The 16,598-nt window shown below is 40.1% G+C and overlaps 2 protein-coding genes across 4 annotated transcripts in view; both read left to right on the top strand.

The window, feature by feature from the left end:
• SppL (signal peptide peptidase-like protein) overlaps positions 1 to 4,946 on the top strand; it is a 107,583-nt gene extending 102,637 nt beyond the window's left edge. For both annotated transcript variants that reach the window (XM_065222764.1, XM_065222763.1), the window contains exon 7: positions 3,752 to 4,946. In XM_065222764.1, the coding sequence (XP_065078836.1) occupies positions 3,752 to 3,820 (69 nt within the window). In that variant the 3' untranslated portion in view covers positions 3,821 to 4,946. The remainder of the gene's footprint in view (positions 1 to 3,751) is intronic.
• Positions 4,947 to 15,136: 10,190 nt separating this feature from the next.
• Positions 15,137 to 16,598, top strand: part of Lnk (SH2B adapter-like protein Lnk) — a 68,535-nt gene continuing 67,073 nt past the window's right edge. For both annotated transcript variants that reach the window (XM_065222754.1, XM_065222755.1), the window contains exon 1: positions 15,137 to 15,569. The gene's annotated coding sequence lies outside the window, so the exon portion shown is untranslated. The remainder of the gene's footprint in view (positions 15,570 to 16,598) is intronic.

Below are 16,598 nucleotides of genomic sequence, written 5' to 3'. Positions count from 1 at the left end.
TACTTTGCTTGTTTGGTACCCCGCTTGACATTTCGATTGGTACTTCTGGCTTCACTCTTGGCGGGACTCTTATTATAACATTGACGCTTGTCTTATCCATCTGAATAACTTTACTAAAGACACCTTGTTGAAATACTGAAAACGAAACAAACTTATAGTAGTAAAATAAAAGGATAGGAGCACATACCGTGGTAGAGGTAACAATTGCTGCAACTTCCAAACCTAAGACTGGATGCCTTCCTTCAGATAACCTACCTAACTTAACCTAACGTGCAAGATCACGTATGATCTGATGACCTTTCCAAGAAGGCCGTTATTCGCTCCTCCAAAGTCCTCAGAATTTCCCGTCCTTGGAGGACTGTTTACGATCATCCTAAGGATCTTGTTCTGGATCCTTTGGAGTGCCATTTGGCGCAACTCTCCCAGATTGGCATAACGTACTCGATTACGGAAAGAATTACATGCTTGTAGACAGCAAGCTTGTTTGTCAAAGACAGAGTGGATCTCCTGTTGATGAGTGGATACAGGGATCTCATCAGGATGTTGCTTTATGTTTTCGTTTTGTCAACGTGTTCCCTGAAAAGCAGCTTGCTGTCGAGTGTAAGGCCGAGGTAAACTACCTCTTTGGACCAATCCTACACTGTGCCGTTTAAGTTTATCTTATTATTCTCAGAAGAAACAAGCCTGGGAGATTTGGAATGAGGAAATATGATGATCTGGGTCTTCACCACGTTTATATGGATTTTCCAGCTGTTTGGTAGTCAGAGCTCCGATGACCCTACCCATGTAGACGATGGATGAGTCGTCTGCGAACAGAGACAACGATCAACCATCAGGGAGGGCCGGCATATCGGAGGTTTGAAGGATGTTGAAGGCATCCGATGTGATGCCATTCAGAGAGACGTCCAACAATGCCATGGCAGTTGATTTGGATACAGACTAGTTCCGTGTGAAAATGTTTGTCACCCGAGTCAGCTGGTGAACAGTTGAGCCAAAGTGTTCTTCGAGCAACAAGTTGTTTTCATCGGCAGATGCTAGGAGCCGGTGGCAGAATGCCCTTTCGAACAGCTTCGATAACCCCGAGAGAAGACTGATGGGTCGGTAACTTGAAGGGGAGGACGGTTCTTTCTCAGGCTTCCGGATGGGGATAACTTTAACTGACTTCCAGCACGAGAGGAAGTAGCCAAAACTAAGGCACTTATTAAAAATCAGTGCCAGTTGGTTGAAGAATCTGGAACTCACGTGTTTGAGTTCTAGATTCAGAATTTGGTTGAAACCTGCGGCCTTCATGTTTTTAGATAATTTGATATAGGCCAACAGTTCGTTAGCCGTAAGCTCGGATTCCATAGGAAAATTGCAAGGAATTTGATGTAGTTTGGCAGCATTTTCAGCAACCGCAGTATCGTAAGTCCATGTTCAGTCCGAGATTATGAGAGCTGACAAAGTGTTGACCTTAGCATCAGCCTTCTCTTCAGGGGTTATCAGATTGACAACTGAATCATTGAGTTGATTGAACGGCACAAGGAGTGGAATGAGCCTTGGCTTATTTTTAAGGATTTTTGTTAGTTTCCAGAAGGCCTTTGCACAATCTGGGAGAGAACGAATCTTGTTAGGAAAATCCTTATTTCTGAAATCCACCATCCTGGCCTGGATGATCTTTGTTAATCGATTACAATTCAGGCATAACATTTGATAACGGCACAAAAGCATTTGTAAACAAACTTTCTAAGGTCCTTTACACGCGAACCAAAGTACGCCCACGCAAACCAACAACATCATCGGATAGGGGCAACTATTACCTTTCCGAAAGTGGTACTGGTTTGCGTGGGCGTACTTGGGTTCGCGTGTAAAGGACGTTAGAAGGTTTGTTTACAAATGCTTTTGTGCCGTTATCAAATGTTATGCCTGAATTGGTATTTAAGTTAGGCATACCAGAACTCTCCGGTTGGACATCGTAGTCGATGGTTGTGTCGACGCAGTGTTGATATTGATCCCAGCAATGGTAATTGCGCCGGAAAGCTTCGCCGGATAGTAGTCTGAGCTGAGTTCCTAGTAAGTGATAGGTTGAGCGATGTTGTTGTTCATGTTGCTGATGAAGATATCGATGGTAGCGTGAACATCGGACCGACTCCACCGGGTGAGAGTGTCCTGACTCAAGATGTTTTACTGCGCTTCCTGCAGGTCGTTTTTCAGGATGGTGTCGTTTTGATTGCGTCGACTGTTGCCCCAAGCTTGATGTTTGGCGTTCAGGTCGCCAGTGATGATGTATTTTTGCCGACGCCGCCGAGTCGGTTTGATGATATTTCGTCGAAGGTCCACTGCCGTCCCATCCCTGTTGTTGACTTGTCTGGGGCAGTAAGCCGCAATGATGGTGATGGGGCTAAGCGATGTGCTGATCTCAACCCCGATGGCTTCGATAATTTTGAGTTGGAAGTTCGGCAGCAGGTGGCAGATGATGTTGCGCCTCCTCTTGCACTGGTTCTGTCGAGTCTCAAGAGCCGAAAGTCCGATAGGCAGATGTTCGCTTCCGGCTTTATTTGGGTTTCGGTGATGATGGCAATGCCGATCTCCTTGCCGTTAAGGAAGTCAAGCAGTTCGATATGCTTGTCCTTCAGCGAACAAGCGTTCCAATTTGCTATCTTTATAACTTCACGGTCCATACTTAGTAACGAGGGACAGGGCAGCATGAAGTTGTTCAGATCTGGTCATGAAAGTGCGCAGGATGATGATGACCTCTGCCACGAGTGTCACAAGTTCCTCCGAGGTAAACGGGGAATCGTCGACGGACTCACCTGACACAGCACTGGCATACGATGAACCAAGGACAGTGGAAAGACCTTGGTTCAGCTGGGCCGCTGCAGCAGTGAGTTTTGATTCGTTATGAAAGTTTGACAGATGAAATGAGGGGTTCGCGGATTTTCCTATATTTCGAGGGGTGGCATCGATTAGCTTGGGACCGAAGAGAGTACCAGAGCTGAGCCAAAAAGTTGAGCACGGTTCTTCGGGACCTTCTAGTCTTAGAGTTACCTCTATGATAATAGTTTTTAAATTGGTAATAAACTTATGAAAAACTAATTTCTTCGAAAAAAATCCAAATTGACTACTAAATTCAATATGGCCGCCTAATACTGTAAATATGCCAAACTAAAGCCCGAACTTTTCCCTTTTGGTATGTAATTATGAGGATTTTTTCAGGAATTTTTAAAGATTTAAATCATTTGTGAACCTGCACAAAATAACGGCGCCGGTGGTGTAGTGGTAAGCGTGATTACCTCTCACCCCAGCAGGCCTGGGTTCAATCCCAGTCGGCGCCGCCGGGATGTTCTGAGGCATAACATCTCTGATCACGCCTTCCTTCGGATGGGAAGTAAAGCCGTTGGTCCCCGGTTCATGAGTTGATGGGTCGATAGGTAGGGTCCAGGTGTGGGAACTACCTTCCTGGCACGTCGGTAGCATTGGTGCTCAGCACGGAAAACAAGATCGACGGAAAAAAAAAACAAACCAAAGGAAAAAAAAACCTGCACAAAAAAATCTATTTCTTAAACTTTTTCTTAGTTAACCCTTCCCAGAAATGTTTTCGTTGTTTTGAGATGCAAAAAAAAAACAAAACAAAAAAAGAGAGGGTTAACGAGGGGTTCATTGATTCAACATACTGTATAACGATTTTTCTATGTTCATAACTCGAGCTTTCAAATAAGTACGAAAGAAAATACATATTTAACGAAAAATATTGATTTTTTTACCATTGCAGGGTGATTTGCGGCGGATGTGGAGCGAACCGTTCATCATACAGCAAGCATCCAAGCAGTTAGACGTTTAAGCTGTAATTATCATTATTTTTTTCTGTATGAATGCAACACACGCAAAGACATACAATAGTATTAAGGCTACGTTGAGTAGAGAAACTGAAAAGAAGAAAAAAACATAACAAAATCTAGAAACAAAAAAACAAGGATTCTAACATTAAGATTATACATACATGTAAGAGCTACATAAGGAAACAACACCCTTTTTCAGATATGAATGTATTTAGTGAAACCAGAAAACAGTAAACATGTGAACAAATTTGCAAACATATGTTACACTACACATATGTTGCATTCGAGAATAAGGGACAACTCATGAAATCCCGCGGCAGTATGAAATGAACAAATAATATAATGTTATTCATTCAAATGAATATGACTCATGCGAAAACAAAATGCGTAGTGAAGCTAGTATAGGAGCCGACTGTAATCGTTAAGTAACAGGTTTATCATTATCGTAATTCATCTTCAGTTCATTTTTCATTCTTAAACAGTGCGTGATTAGTTTTTTTTTTTAATTCATGCCGAGGTTCATGCCAATAACAATATCGATCGTCAGAGCTCGAAAGAAGTTGAGCTTCTTCTCCGGAGTAACGTCTTTAACTATACAATTAGAAATCTGAATTTCACTCAATTATCATTATTTCCATTACGTTTTTCAACGATAGCAAAACACCACATGATCTTAAATTGTGAGCTGAAATACAAACAAAAAAATGAAAACGCCCAGTTAAGTCAAATTATTAGCGAACCTAGACTTTGTGTAAATGGAAACGAGAAAGACAGGGAATCGACTGGAAATTGTTGGGCAATAGACCGCTGAGTGAACCACACCAACGAACTCAAATCGTCACTCATGTGGCTTTCCCACGCGTTATCTGTGTTAATCGCATTATCAAGAATGTAAAATTTAGCGCAATTATGAGAAAAAAAATCTAAATTAATCCAGACGGAAGAAAAATCAAAGTCACTCACAAACACGCGTAATTATAAAATGAATATAAAAATGTGATAATTTTATATAATTTCTATTTTTTCACTCTCTGTGTATGCCTAACTCGAATGTATACTTTCTGATTTTTTTTTAAATAGAGAAGTCTGTTTGAATTAGCGAAATAAAACCGTTTTTTGAACATTAAATTAATGATGATGCATATTTTGTTCGAAAATTCCCGACTGCAGAGGTTACATCGCACGACCCAATCTAGCCTCCGTAGTTAATTGCCAGGCAGAACGAGGGATGTTATTATATGTGGCAACTGATCCCATGGCTATCCCGAGGGGGGCGTCACATCTACATCTCAATTCTAGATGCTCGAAAAATCTCACTGGCGAATCAATCTACGAAAAATCTTCTTTCATTTCTCGCATCTACTTGCAGCGTGCAACATCTTTTTGCAGAAAATCTTCAGAATCGTCATCAATCTTCTTTCTATCTACTCAGCATGCGCACAGCAAAACAAAATCTTTCCAGCATCGAAGATAGAGTCACCCCTAACATCGACCGGATGACAGTCTCATATAAGGGGCTGTTCATAAACCACGTATACACTTTAAGGGGAGGGGGGTTAGTGATTGTCTTTGTCTATGGTCCATAAAATTTCCAAAAATGTGGACGATTGTCTACGCGGGGAGTGAATATCTAAAACCTCTCAAAACGGTTTACGTTGTTTATGAGCAGCCCTTAAACGGCCGAAAAATTATAGTTCAGGAAGCGTTGCGTTCGAGGGGGACGACTCTATCTACGATGTAGAAAAGATTCTTTTTTGCTGTGGCTAGCTGCACGCACGCTGAGTAGATAGATGGAAGATTTATGTCGATTTTGAAGATTTCCTGCAAAATGCAAGCACGATGCAAGTAGATGCGAGAAATGGAAGATGATTTTTCGAAGATTGATTCGCTAGTGTGAGATTTTTTGAGCATCTGGAATTGAGATTTAGATGTGTCACCCCCCTCGGTTGCGTTAGGTAGTCCCCTTTCCAAAACAATGTCTGCATAGTTTCAATTAAATGCAGATAGGATCTTTTGAAATGTTCATCTTGATTTCTCCAGGAGGTTTCTTCCAGCTTCCCACAGAAGTGCTTTTCTGACATCATCAGGGAGTTTTTCCAGACTTCCACCAACAGGTTCATTCAGTTTATGCTCCTTGTAACTTCCCCAGGAGTCTAGCACGGCCACTCAGAGAGAGGGAGAGAGTAATTTCTACTCAGATGAAAGATAAATTCAAGAACCACATGTGGAAAAGGCATACAAGCTTTTTGTAAACAAACCTTTGTAGGCCCTTTTGTCGCCAACTGAGGGTCGCTCACGCAAACCACCAACATCATCGGGAAGGGGAAAGTTTCGCCTACCCGGTGATGTTGATGGTTTGCGTTGGTGTCATATGGGTGGCGAGAAAAGGGCGTAAGAAGGTTTGTTTACAAAATGATTGTATGCCCTTTTCACATGTTGTTCTTGAATTATTTCTAAGAGCGTAGGTTACTCAGCGCTGAGTGACCTACGTTTTTAGAAATTTCTCTTTCATCTGAGTAGAAATTACTGTCTTCCTCTCTCTGAATAAGATTGCTCAGTGGTTACCGTTTCTGCTTACTGAGCTCAAGGTTGCGGAAGTTCAATCCCAGGCCCGTCCCGTTCCTTGCAATTTTTTACTTTGCCTTATTCTATCCCCACTAGATTTTCATGAAAACGAATTCTGCTAACCGATCGCATCACTTACCACAGTGAATCCTGATCTAAAAACTACAAGGGACAGCCCTATGGGGTTGTACGCAATAGGGACGTAGGACTACGTGGTCTTATATAATAAATGTTATTTGTTAACTACAGCAGGAGCTTGTGTTTTGTGTAGGAATAAGAATTTGAGCGGGGTTCTCTCTGTTTATAATCTTTAGTATGACTATGATTGCCCTGAAAAGAACCTTTTGATATGAATTTTAGTTGAGACATGTTCAGAGATTTAACTCTTTTGGAAAATCTTTGTGGTCCTGAAAAGGGCCGATGGTAGTACAGGCTTAAAACCTTTGGAAGATGATGATGACGTGTAGGCAGCTGGATTAGCAAATCCCAATTTCTTCAGTTCAATGATTGCGCACTTGCAAGATTCTCGGCCCGTCTGCTACTGGACAGGGGTTAAACTGGTGTCTGCGACAGGTTAGAAGGCTGCGAGGGAAACCTCAACCTTGCTACGATGAATGGGCACTCGGAAGAGTGTCAGCGCGACTGCTGCTGGACACAGGTTGACGAGGTGGCTGCGACGGGTTGGAAGGACGCAGTGAAGGATATCTCAACGACGAATGGGCACTTCGAAGAATCCCGGCTCGGCTACTGATGGACACGGGTTTACCCGGTGGTTGGAAAGGCGCAGCGAAGGATACCTCAACTTTGCTACAAGAAATGGGCACTTAGAAGAGAGCTTGGTTGCTACCGTTTTGCTGATTGTTGCGATCATAGGTGTAGCCAGAGGGGGGAAGGGAAGGGCAACTGCCCCCCCCCCCTAAACTCAGCAACACAAAGGCTATCGGTGAAATGGCGTTCGGTGAAATGGCATTCGGCCAAATTTTCCATAGTAAATTTTTTTCGCTCCTCCCTAGCTCGAAACCTGGCTACGCCCTTGGTCGCGATGGTTCTACTTCCACACATAGATTCGGCGAAACACTAGATGCTAACGACACCACCAAATGGGAGGTGCTTCGGTCAGTTACTGTATGGACAAAAGCAACAATTAAAGGCATATCAGTTGAAATTCCTCCTTTTTTACGGTTTTGTCGCTTGTCAATCGGACATGAAAAATAATCATTTTTCGAAAGCTAGAAAATCATGCCCCACTAATTTTGGGTATTTTATCATACACTTCATCTGCTGTGCCTTTCTACACTAAATTATGCGTTGTATAGAAACAGCCGGTAGAATATCAGTGCTAAAGCTCCTCCCATTTTATTAAAGGGCTTAGAAGCAGAAGGGTGAAAGTCAATTCTCTTCATCGATTTCCTCTTTTGATGACCATGGCTTCACCACAGACAAACAGACATAACTCTTGCAAGTTGTTCATCGAACATGCTTTTCACGGTCAGTTTAAAAGTATCGTAGTTGGTAGTACCGCCACCTGTAGCGCGCATAGTCAATTCCCTTGCATTTGACGTTTACACACTACCGCCATCTGTTCAGCGTACTACCCACCACAGTGTACTCTACAGATGGCGGTAATGTTTTAGCGAAGATGTTTTACAGTGAGAAATGTTCAATGTGTTATGTCTGTTTGTCTGTGGCTTCACTAACCTTTTTCGCACTATTTCTGCTATGCTCTTCTATCATTATTAACGAAACAGAAGTTCGATAAAGTCGATCAAAATCACTTGCACCCTTGCTTCCGAGAGCAGTTGATGTGGTCGTTGTAGGCGTGTGGCTCTGAATATGGCGATGAGTGTGCAAAATGTTACGCAATTGCATTCTCCCTATTCGCATACGCCCGAAGATCGGAGGCGAATGCCACTTCGACTTGTTTCATCTATTAACGACTCTCTGTTGGGTAAGCAGCAATGCTACATCGACATGTTTCGTCTATAAACGATTATCTGATGACTGTGTTGGGGAAGCAGCATATGCATTTACGTAATTGGCGGATTTGTTAGTTATTTCGACCCTTTGGAAAAATGCTTGACATTTACAACTGCCCGAATAGAAATTTACATTAGCCCAACGTTTGATTTTGATGTCTACATCAGCATCGAAATCAAATGTATGCCTGATGTCAAACATTAGAAAACATTATGATTTAGTTGTATTTAAGCAACGTAACATGGTGTATACATCAGAACTTTTGGAACAAAATTTTGCCATTCTAATGTCGGTCTGACGTCAAAAATTTCAATCTATTGACATTAGAACCAAACGTTTTAAGGATGTTTTCGGATGTACAAAACGTTAGAACTAAACGTTGTTCGGATGTTTTTATATGTAAACGTTTTCTGATGTTTTCATATGTAGATGTTTCCTGATGTTAAAACCAAACGTTTTTGGATGTTTTCAGATGTAAAAAACGTTAGAACTAAACGTTGTTCGGATGTTTTTATATGTAAATGTTTTCAGATGTTTTCTAATGTAGATGTTTCCTGATGTTAGAATCAAACGTTTTTCGGTTGTTTTCGGATGTAAAAAACGTTAGAACTAAACGTTGTTGGTATGTTTTTATATGTAAATGTATTCTGATGTTTTCTAACGTAGATGTTTCCTGATGCTAGAACCAAACGTTTTTTGGATGTTTTCGGATGTACACAACGTTAGAACTTAACGTTGTTCTGATGTTTTCAATTGTACTTCGTGTTTGTTGTTCTCTGATGTTTTCAGATGTACACAACGTTTAAAGTAAACGTTGTTTGAATGTTTTCAAATGTATAAACATCTACATTTGAAAACATTCAAACAACGTTTCCTTTAAACGTTTTGTACATCTGAAAACATCAGAGAACATGTTTTTAGATATACAGAACACTAGAATCTTACTTTTCAAATGCTTTCAATTATATTTACAACACATTAGAATTAGAAACATGATCGTGTAAACACTACACACCATAATTGTTAGATAACATCATAAAAATGCGTACATAATAGTCAATGCTGAAGCTCCCGTTTCCCACCAGTCAGTTAACTGACCTTAGCTAACCTAATATCATTGCGGCAACTCTTTATGCGGCAGGGGAACTATGCCATTAGCGCGCTAAGAGTTGTTAGACCACTGACATAGGCGCCAATTTGTAGGTGACGAGGCACTTGGTGACATTACAGCGAGCTTGACGATTGTTGCAGCATTTTTTTTAGCAAACTACCAGTTAAGGTTTGTAGTATTTACAAGATCATGTTTCTAGCTGTAATGCTTTGTACAATTGAAAGCATTGGAAAAGTTAATTCTCATGTTTTGCACAACCAAAACCATCAGAAAACATAAAATTGTACAAAAAAATCATCCATTCTGGTAGATTATCTCTTAAATGCATACAGAATAGCCATTGCTTAAGCTCCCGTTTCCCACCAGTCAGTTAACTGACCTTAGCTAACCTAATATCATTGTGGCAACTTTCTATGCGGCAGGGGAACTATGCCATTAGCACGCTAAGAGTTATTAGACCACTGACATAGGCGCCAATTTGTAGGTGACGAGGCACTTGGTGACATTACAGCGAGCTTAGCGATTGTTATAGCATTTTTGAGTAAACTACCAGACAATCATGACAATGTGATAGCTGCGCCTCCAGATCTCCCTTTAAATCGACCCGCTGTGCCAATTTGCCAATAATGCAAGACACTTTGGACGGGGTTGCTGGCTTGTTTGGTCCACTGTTACAAGTGGCAAGCCTTCCCCTTCACGGATCGCTCCAAAAATTGCTGCCTGTTCCACAGATGATCCAAAAATGCGGAAAGTTTTGGGCTGCCTTATTGACGAACTGCAAATATATAATAAACAAAATTATTGTGCATGAAAAATATGACAATAGACAATGCTCGAGAAGCACTGGGAGTTTTCGAACGACGCGTGCTTAGGACCATCTTTGACAGGGTATATGAAGTGTATGTGTATGGAGGAGAAGAATGAACCACGAACTGGCGTAACTTTATGGCGAACCCAATATCCAGAAAGTCGCTAAAGGTGGAAGGGTACAATGGGCGGGACACGTTGTAACAATGCCGGACAACAATCCCGCAAAAAATGTGTTTTCCTCAAATCCGGCCGGTACAAGACGCAGAGAAGCACAGCGTGCTAGGTGGTTAGACCAAGTGGAGCAAGATGTAGGAAGTGTGGGACGCTCGAGAAATTAATTATATGATTTGAGTAGTAGCTATGCTGAAGATCCGAGAGATGTCGTCCCTTCAGTGGTAGGAAAATCATTTTTGCAGTATGAAGAATATCAGAAAATCTACGATTTGTGACTAAATCAAGAGCAAATTTTCATTACGTCGAATGTAACAAAGGTAAACAAAGTCGAGCTATCAGTGTCAATCGATGCTCCTGCTATTACACTATATCAAGAGCAAATTTTCATTATGTCGTAAGTAACATTCGCACCGATCCGAGAAAAATAATGTTTTGTTTTGATGACCGAAAAGTTATTCCTATTTCCAATTAAACACATATAATCTCATAGTGGTAGCAATGTTTAACATATTTAGCCGGGTTTTAATCATCCAAAGGCAAATCGCTAGCTTTCATGCTAAGAAATACTGGTTTTTGAGTCAAAAGTTATTATACGTCGTTTGGTGGCCCCTATTGTTACTTAAGTCAAAGTGTATTTACCAGGATATTCGGGAGAATTATCAATTACGTCTCCTTACGTGCAGCCCATTCATCATGTTAGGACCACCGAAATCATCTTAGCAACAAACAGTTCGATTTATTCACTTTAATAATGAGAAAGCGAAACGACGAAAGTACACTTTTCACGGGTTTCTCAGTGCTGTTACTTAAGGCAAACGGCATCTCCATATAAATCGGGTGACTTAAGTAACATCGAAAACTATTTTGATCGGAAGGTGATTACGTCAAAAAGCAATTCGACTGGTAAATAAATTTAAAAATGGGATGTGATCCTATATTCGGACAGTATATAGTGTAATAGCAGGAGCATCGATTGACACTGATAGCTCGACTTTGTTTACCTTTGTTACATTCGACGTAATGAAAATTTGCTCTAAAAAAACACATGCACTAACCTGCAGAGATCCGGCTTCGTACTCCCCGCCGGGTTCCAGCGTCTGACTTCCTACCGGGATCCGGCTTCGGACTGGTGCACTTTTCTAAAAAAAAAAAAACATAATTACATTAAATAGGTACATTAATTCACATTTACTTACCTGAAAAACAGCCTTGCTGATTTACCACCACTTTCCCGGACTAATTTGCCAAAACAACACACACCGCGAAAACACGGCCAATGTGATCGACGCAAATTTGAATACAGTGTACTCAAAATCGAAAAAAAGTGCAGGAACGCAACGATGAGTAAATTTGCCTCGAGATTTGCCTCATGTTTTCCTGTGGAAAACCTCAAAAATCTTCCAGAAAATTAGGATTGACGAAAATCCACAGAATCCAATCTTTACTTTTCTTATTTTCGGAAAATTTTTCCTGGAAAAACCTGGAAAACCTGGAAAAACAGAGGGAAATTAACTCAAAACTGAGTTCCTGTACTTTTTGCGATTTATGAGTGAACTAAACTCAAATTTGGGTGTTCTCATTTGCCGTGTAGTGCTGACTCGGACAAAACAAACTTTGCATGCGCAACACGGTGTTTCTTGAAAACCCATTTATGGGTAAAAAAAATACCCATTTTCAAACCATGTATGCAGCTGTCAAAAAATGGGGGAATTTGGAAATCATAAAATGTTGTGTCATAGGATGTATTCTAATGTTTTATGCGTGCAACAATTTACATCGTGATGAACTTTGATTCTAATGTAACGTTAGGTTCTGTTGTCATTGGATGTATTCTGATGTTTTATCCATGCAACAAATTACATCGTGATGAAGTTTGATTCTAATGTAACGTTTGGTTCTGTTGTCATTGGATGTATTCTGATGTTTTATGCGTGCAACAAATTACATCGTGATGAAGTTTGATTCTAATGTAACGTTAGGTTCTGTTGTCATTGGATGTATTCTGATGTTTTATGCGTGCAACAAATTACATCGTGATGAATTTTGATTCTAATGTAACGTTAGGTTCTGTTGTCATTGGATGTATTCTGATGTTTTATGCGTGCAACAAATTACATCGTGATGAATTTTGATTCTAATGTAACGTTAGGTTCTGTTGTCATTGGATGTATTCTGATGTCAAATTTTACATCGTCAAGACGTTTGATTCTGATGTAACGTTTGAGGCTAATGTATTTTTATGTACTTGGACGTCACACTGAAGTCTGAATACATTAAGGGTACAGCAATACACGTTAAAATTTAATGTATTGAAGATGTATGCTGATGTTTTCTACATTACAATTTCTATTCGGGTGTTTCAATAGTTGAAAGCATTGTTATCGATGCGTAGAAATATTTCTGTTCAATTGGCGTAAAATTATTGAAATTGGTACAGGGGCAGCTGAGTTATTCACGTTCAAAATCTTTCATAATTTCGTTACATGTTCCATTTTCGGTTTTCACAAAGTGTACCCCCATATAGAAATCACAGACGTAGTCCTACGTCAAAATAACCCACCTCACTACACAACTATCCTTCCCTTAAAGGCCGTTGAGATGCAGGTGTATTCGGTCTCTTCTAACAATGGACGTCGAACTAATCATCCTTTACTCCCCAAAAGACCGTGAGGACGTGGCCGGCGCTGTGATTGATCTATAAATAGATTGAATTAGTGTGCTTGTACATTAAAGATAGAAAGCTAATCCCATGCACCATCTACGTGATTCTCTGTACAAGTGCATTAGTTCTGATCAATGACGGAGAAGCATCAACACGGTATTTAAAAAAAAAAAAAATAAATAATGAGATTGAACGGCCGTACACAGAAAAAAAAAGTTGTTTAATATTACATCCAAACTGCTGCAACCAGGTCAATCCCGAGGGGGGCGACACATCTAAATCTCAATACTAGATGCTCAAAAATTTTCACACTAGTGAATCAATCTTCGAAAACTCTTCTTTCAGTTCTCGCATCTACTTGCATCTACTTGCATCTTTTTGCAGGAAATCTGCAGAATCGTCATCAATCTTCTTTCTATCTAATCTGCGTGCACGCAGCTAGCCACAGCAAAACACAATCTTTCCTGCAACGTAGATAGAGTCGTCCCCCTCGGTCAATCCATCGGTTGTGTGATATAATGTTGTACGATGTACATCGATTTTGCGAACAAAATTACATCCATTGATGTAATATTGTATCTGCTTTTTGCTATTACATCATTATTTCATACATCAGCTTGAATTACATTGATCGATATTACATTTTTTTTGTGTATGCTGAATTGCTACGCTTGCCACGAATGTGTCTTGCTACCAGTGTTCGGAAAAACTCAAATCTCAACCATGAGTTTGTTCACCTCTGTTTTTGCCTTGTAAAATTCAACCCCGCAAAAACCACCGTTGAGTTTTCAGGTTCAAAATTCATTGCTATATGTTTTAACGTTACTAATTGTTATTACCGTTGTTTTTGCATCAGTGGGTGGAAACAACACAACGTGCATGAGCATGAGTTGACGTTTGAGTGGTTTTTATGAGTTTTAAGCTTTAACCTAGGGTAAATGGCTCTGATGTTGGGCTATGGATTTAAGATTGGGCCCATCGCTAAAAATCTGTTATTTATCAATTTTATCTAAATGAACGCGTCATTGGGACGGTACTAATGGATATTTTTGGTCGCTATTGAAAATTTAGTCGATTGCTGAATTGGGTTCTTTAAGGGTATTGAGGTTAATGCATTTTCTTAATCTGCATTAAAAATGGAACCCAAACCCAAAATATCATAAATTTTTGTACACTGGAACTATTTTAAATAAGTACGATTACATTTGCAAAAATCACCTTATTAGCGCCCCTCGGTGTCACTTTGTATGGGAGCGAGCTGTCAGTTTGTCAGTTTGGTGTCAAACAGGTAAGTTATTATTTTGCTTTAAATCTTGATTTAAAAATCGAGATGAAAGTATGGGGGTTCGAAAAAAAATATAGCTGTGCTCGGAAAACGCAGCTCCTTCGGAAGATATATAAAAACCGATATTATTTTTTTCAAAATTAAAGAACCCAATTCCAGAACAACATGTGAAAAGGGCATACAAGCTTTTTGTAAACAAACCTTCTTATGCCCTTTCCTCGCCACCCATATGACACCAACGCAAACCTTTAACATCATCGGGTAGGGGACACTTTCCCCTTCCCGATGATATTGCTAGTTTGCGTGGGCGACCCTCGGTTGGTGAGAAAAGGGCCTACAAAGGTTTGTTTACAAAAAGCTTGTATGCCCTTTTCACTTGTTGTTCTGGAATTTAGGCCGACATTACATCAATTTCCCCTATGTTTATTTAAAAAATGAAAAACATGTTTGAAATAAACATATTTATTTTTGTTCACATTGTTGTCAAATCAAACCAATTATAACCACATTTATTTTCAACACGAATATTTATAAAATAAACGTCACATTTTTATGCTTATGTGCCATAAAATTGCCAACATTGCAACTTGCAACCATATTTTCAAATCTAACAAACCGTGCGCCGTCCAACTCGTGAAACTACGACACCGTTCCCTGTCACTGAGTCTGACGTAGATGCTGAATGCTCTCAGTGCTCTGACAGCCCGATTGTTCTCACTGCGGTGCTGAAAGCGACACACCACTCCCCTACGTACGTGTTTTGATTGCACTCTATATAGGCGGCGGTGTGATGTTTTCTCGTTTTCTCTCGGACTAAATTCCCTAATAAGCGCACAAAACCCGTTCAAAACTTGGTTAAAGTAGTGTCGATTGGTTGTTGGATACTTCCGGCGCGTCGGTGCGATATAAGTTCCGTGCGAAATGTGTTATCTAGTACGTTATGGTGATTTTTCCTCATCCGGGCCAAAGATCATCTCGGCAGCTTGAAGAGATAGAAGGAAAAAATTGTGCTGGCATAGGCAGCATCATCATCGTCATTACCATCATCATCAACAGTAGCCGCCGCCGTCGTCGCTGAAGAAGAGGCTGCTGCTGCTGCAAAATAGAGCACCAGCACCGGTCAAACCATACCGTCATCGAAGTCGAAAGGAAGGAAGGAAGGAAAAGGTGAAAATTGAAGAAAGTGAAAAACAGAATTTAAGTTGGGTCTCGTCGCCGGTGAAATATAATGTAAGGTACATGCATGGCTGATGGTGGCTGTGTGGTTGGTATTTTTAGGGTGTTTTTCGAGAGAGGATGCTGGCATATCTTGTTTGCTGTTTCAAGTTAATTTAATGATTGTGTATAGTTTTTTTTACAATAATTGTACCTTTTAGCAGTTCAAGGAAGAAAAAAACCTTTTAATTTAAAATATACTGAAAGTTGTAGTTTAAAAACATTCTGAATTCTTACGTGGTGAATTGCATTTAAGAAATCATGTAAGACGGGAGTATATTAGTGGAGCCTTAAGTCCGTATAACCGGGATAGTGGACAATCCATTAAGAACGATACGCTCTGAGGTAGATGGAGGGTTTTGAATTATCTGACAAGCAATGTACAAGACATAGGAAAAACGTGACAAAGTGAGGGAGGGGTGGATTAATTTGATTTTTTCTGAACTTCGCGTGGCGTACTTAATGCATCCTCCATAGTTTACATAATAATCTAGATGAATTCAAAGTGTTCTTACAGCTTTGATCGATTGACTTCATCGACTTTCTCTATTAATTTTTTTTAAAAGCTTTATTACGGATATTCTTAGCCAACAGGCTAGTTCATTATCGATTCTCTATTGATAACCACGGGTATATAAACATATTTCGCGCTATTCTTGACACATAGTTTGATGAAGAAGGTTCTCATCTAGCGTTCAGAAGGACAAACAAAACAGGAAATGTTTTGGCAGCTGAGTTCTAGGACAGGACGTGCCAGTTCAGAGATAGATGCCTTCATGTAATTTATGTTTGAGTTTACACTGGTGGCACTTACTAGTACATATTGCCAAATATGTTGATATAAATGTTCAAATACATTAAAATCAATCATTCATATCCATTTCTTGCAACTCATCATCAATTGTCCCAGGTTCCATTGCCATTCAGGAAATTAATTTAAAATCGTCAGTCAACCTTAATGTTGGTAACTGGAAACTCCGT

Source organism: Ochlerotatus camptorhynchus, unplaced genomic scaffold (genome assembly GCF_037179485.1).
Source record: "Ochlerotatus camptorhynchus isolate MF236.1 unplaced genomic scaffold, CSIRO-AGI_Acam_v1.1 ptg000177l, whole genome shotgun sequence".
Taxonomy (NCBI): Eukaryota; Metazoa; Arthropoda; class Insecta; order Diptera; family Culicidae; genus Ochlerotatus; species Ochlerotatus camptorhynchus.
Note: the sequence above shows the minus strand (reverse complement) of the source record. Positions and strands in the feature narration are given on the sequence as shown.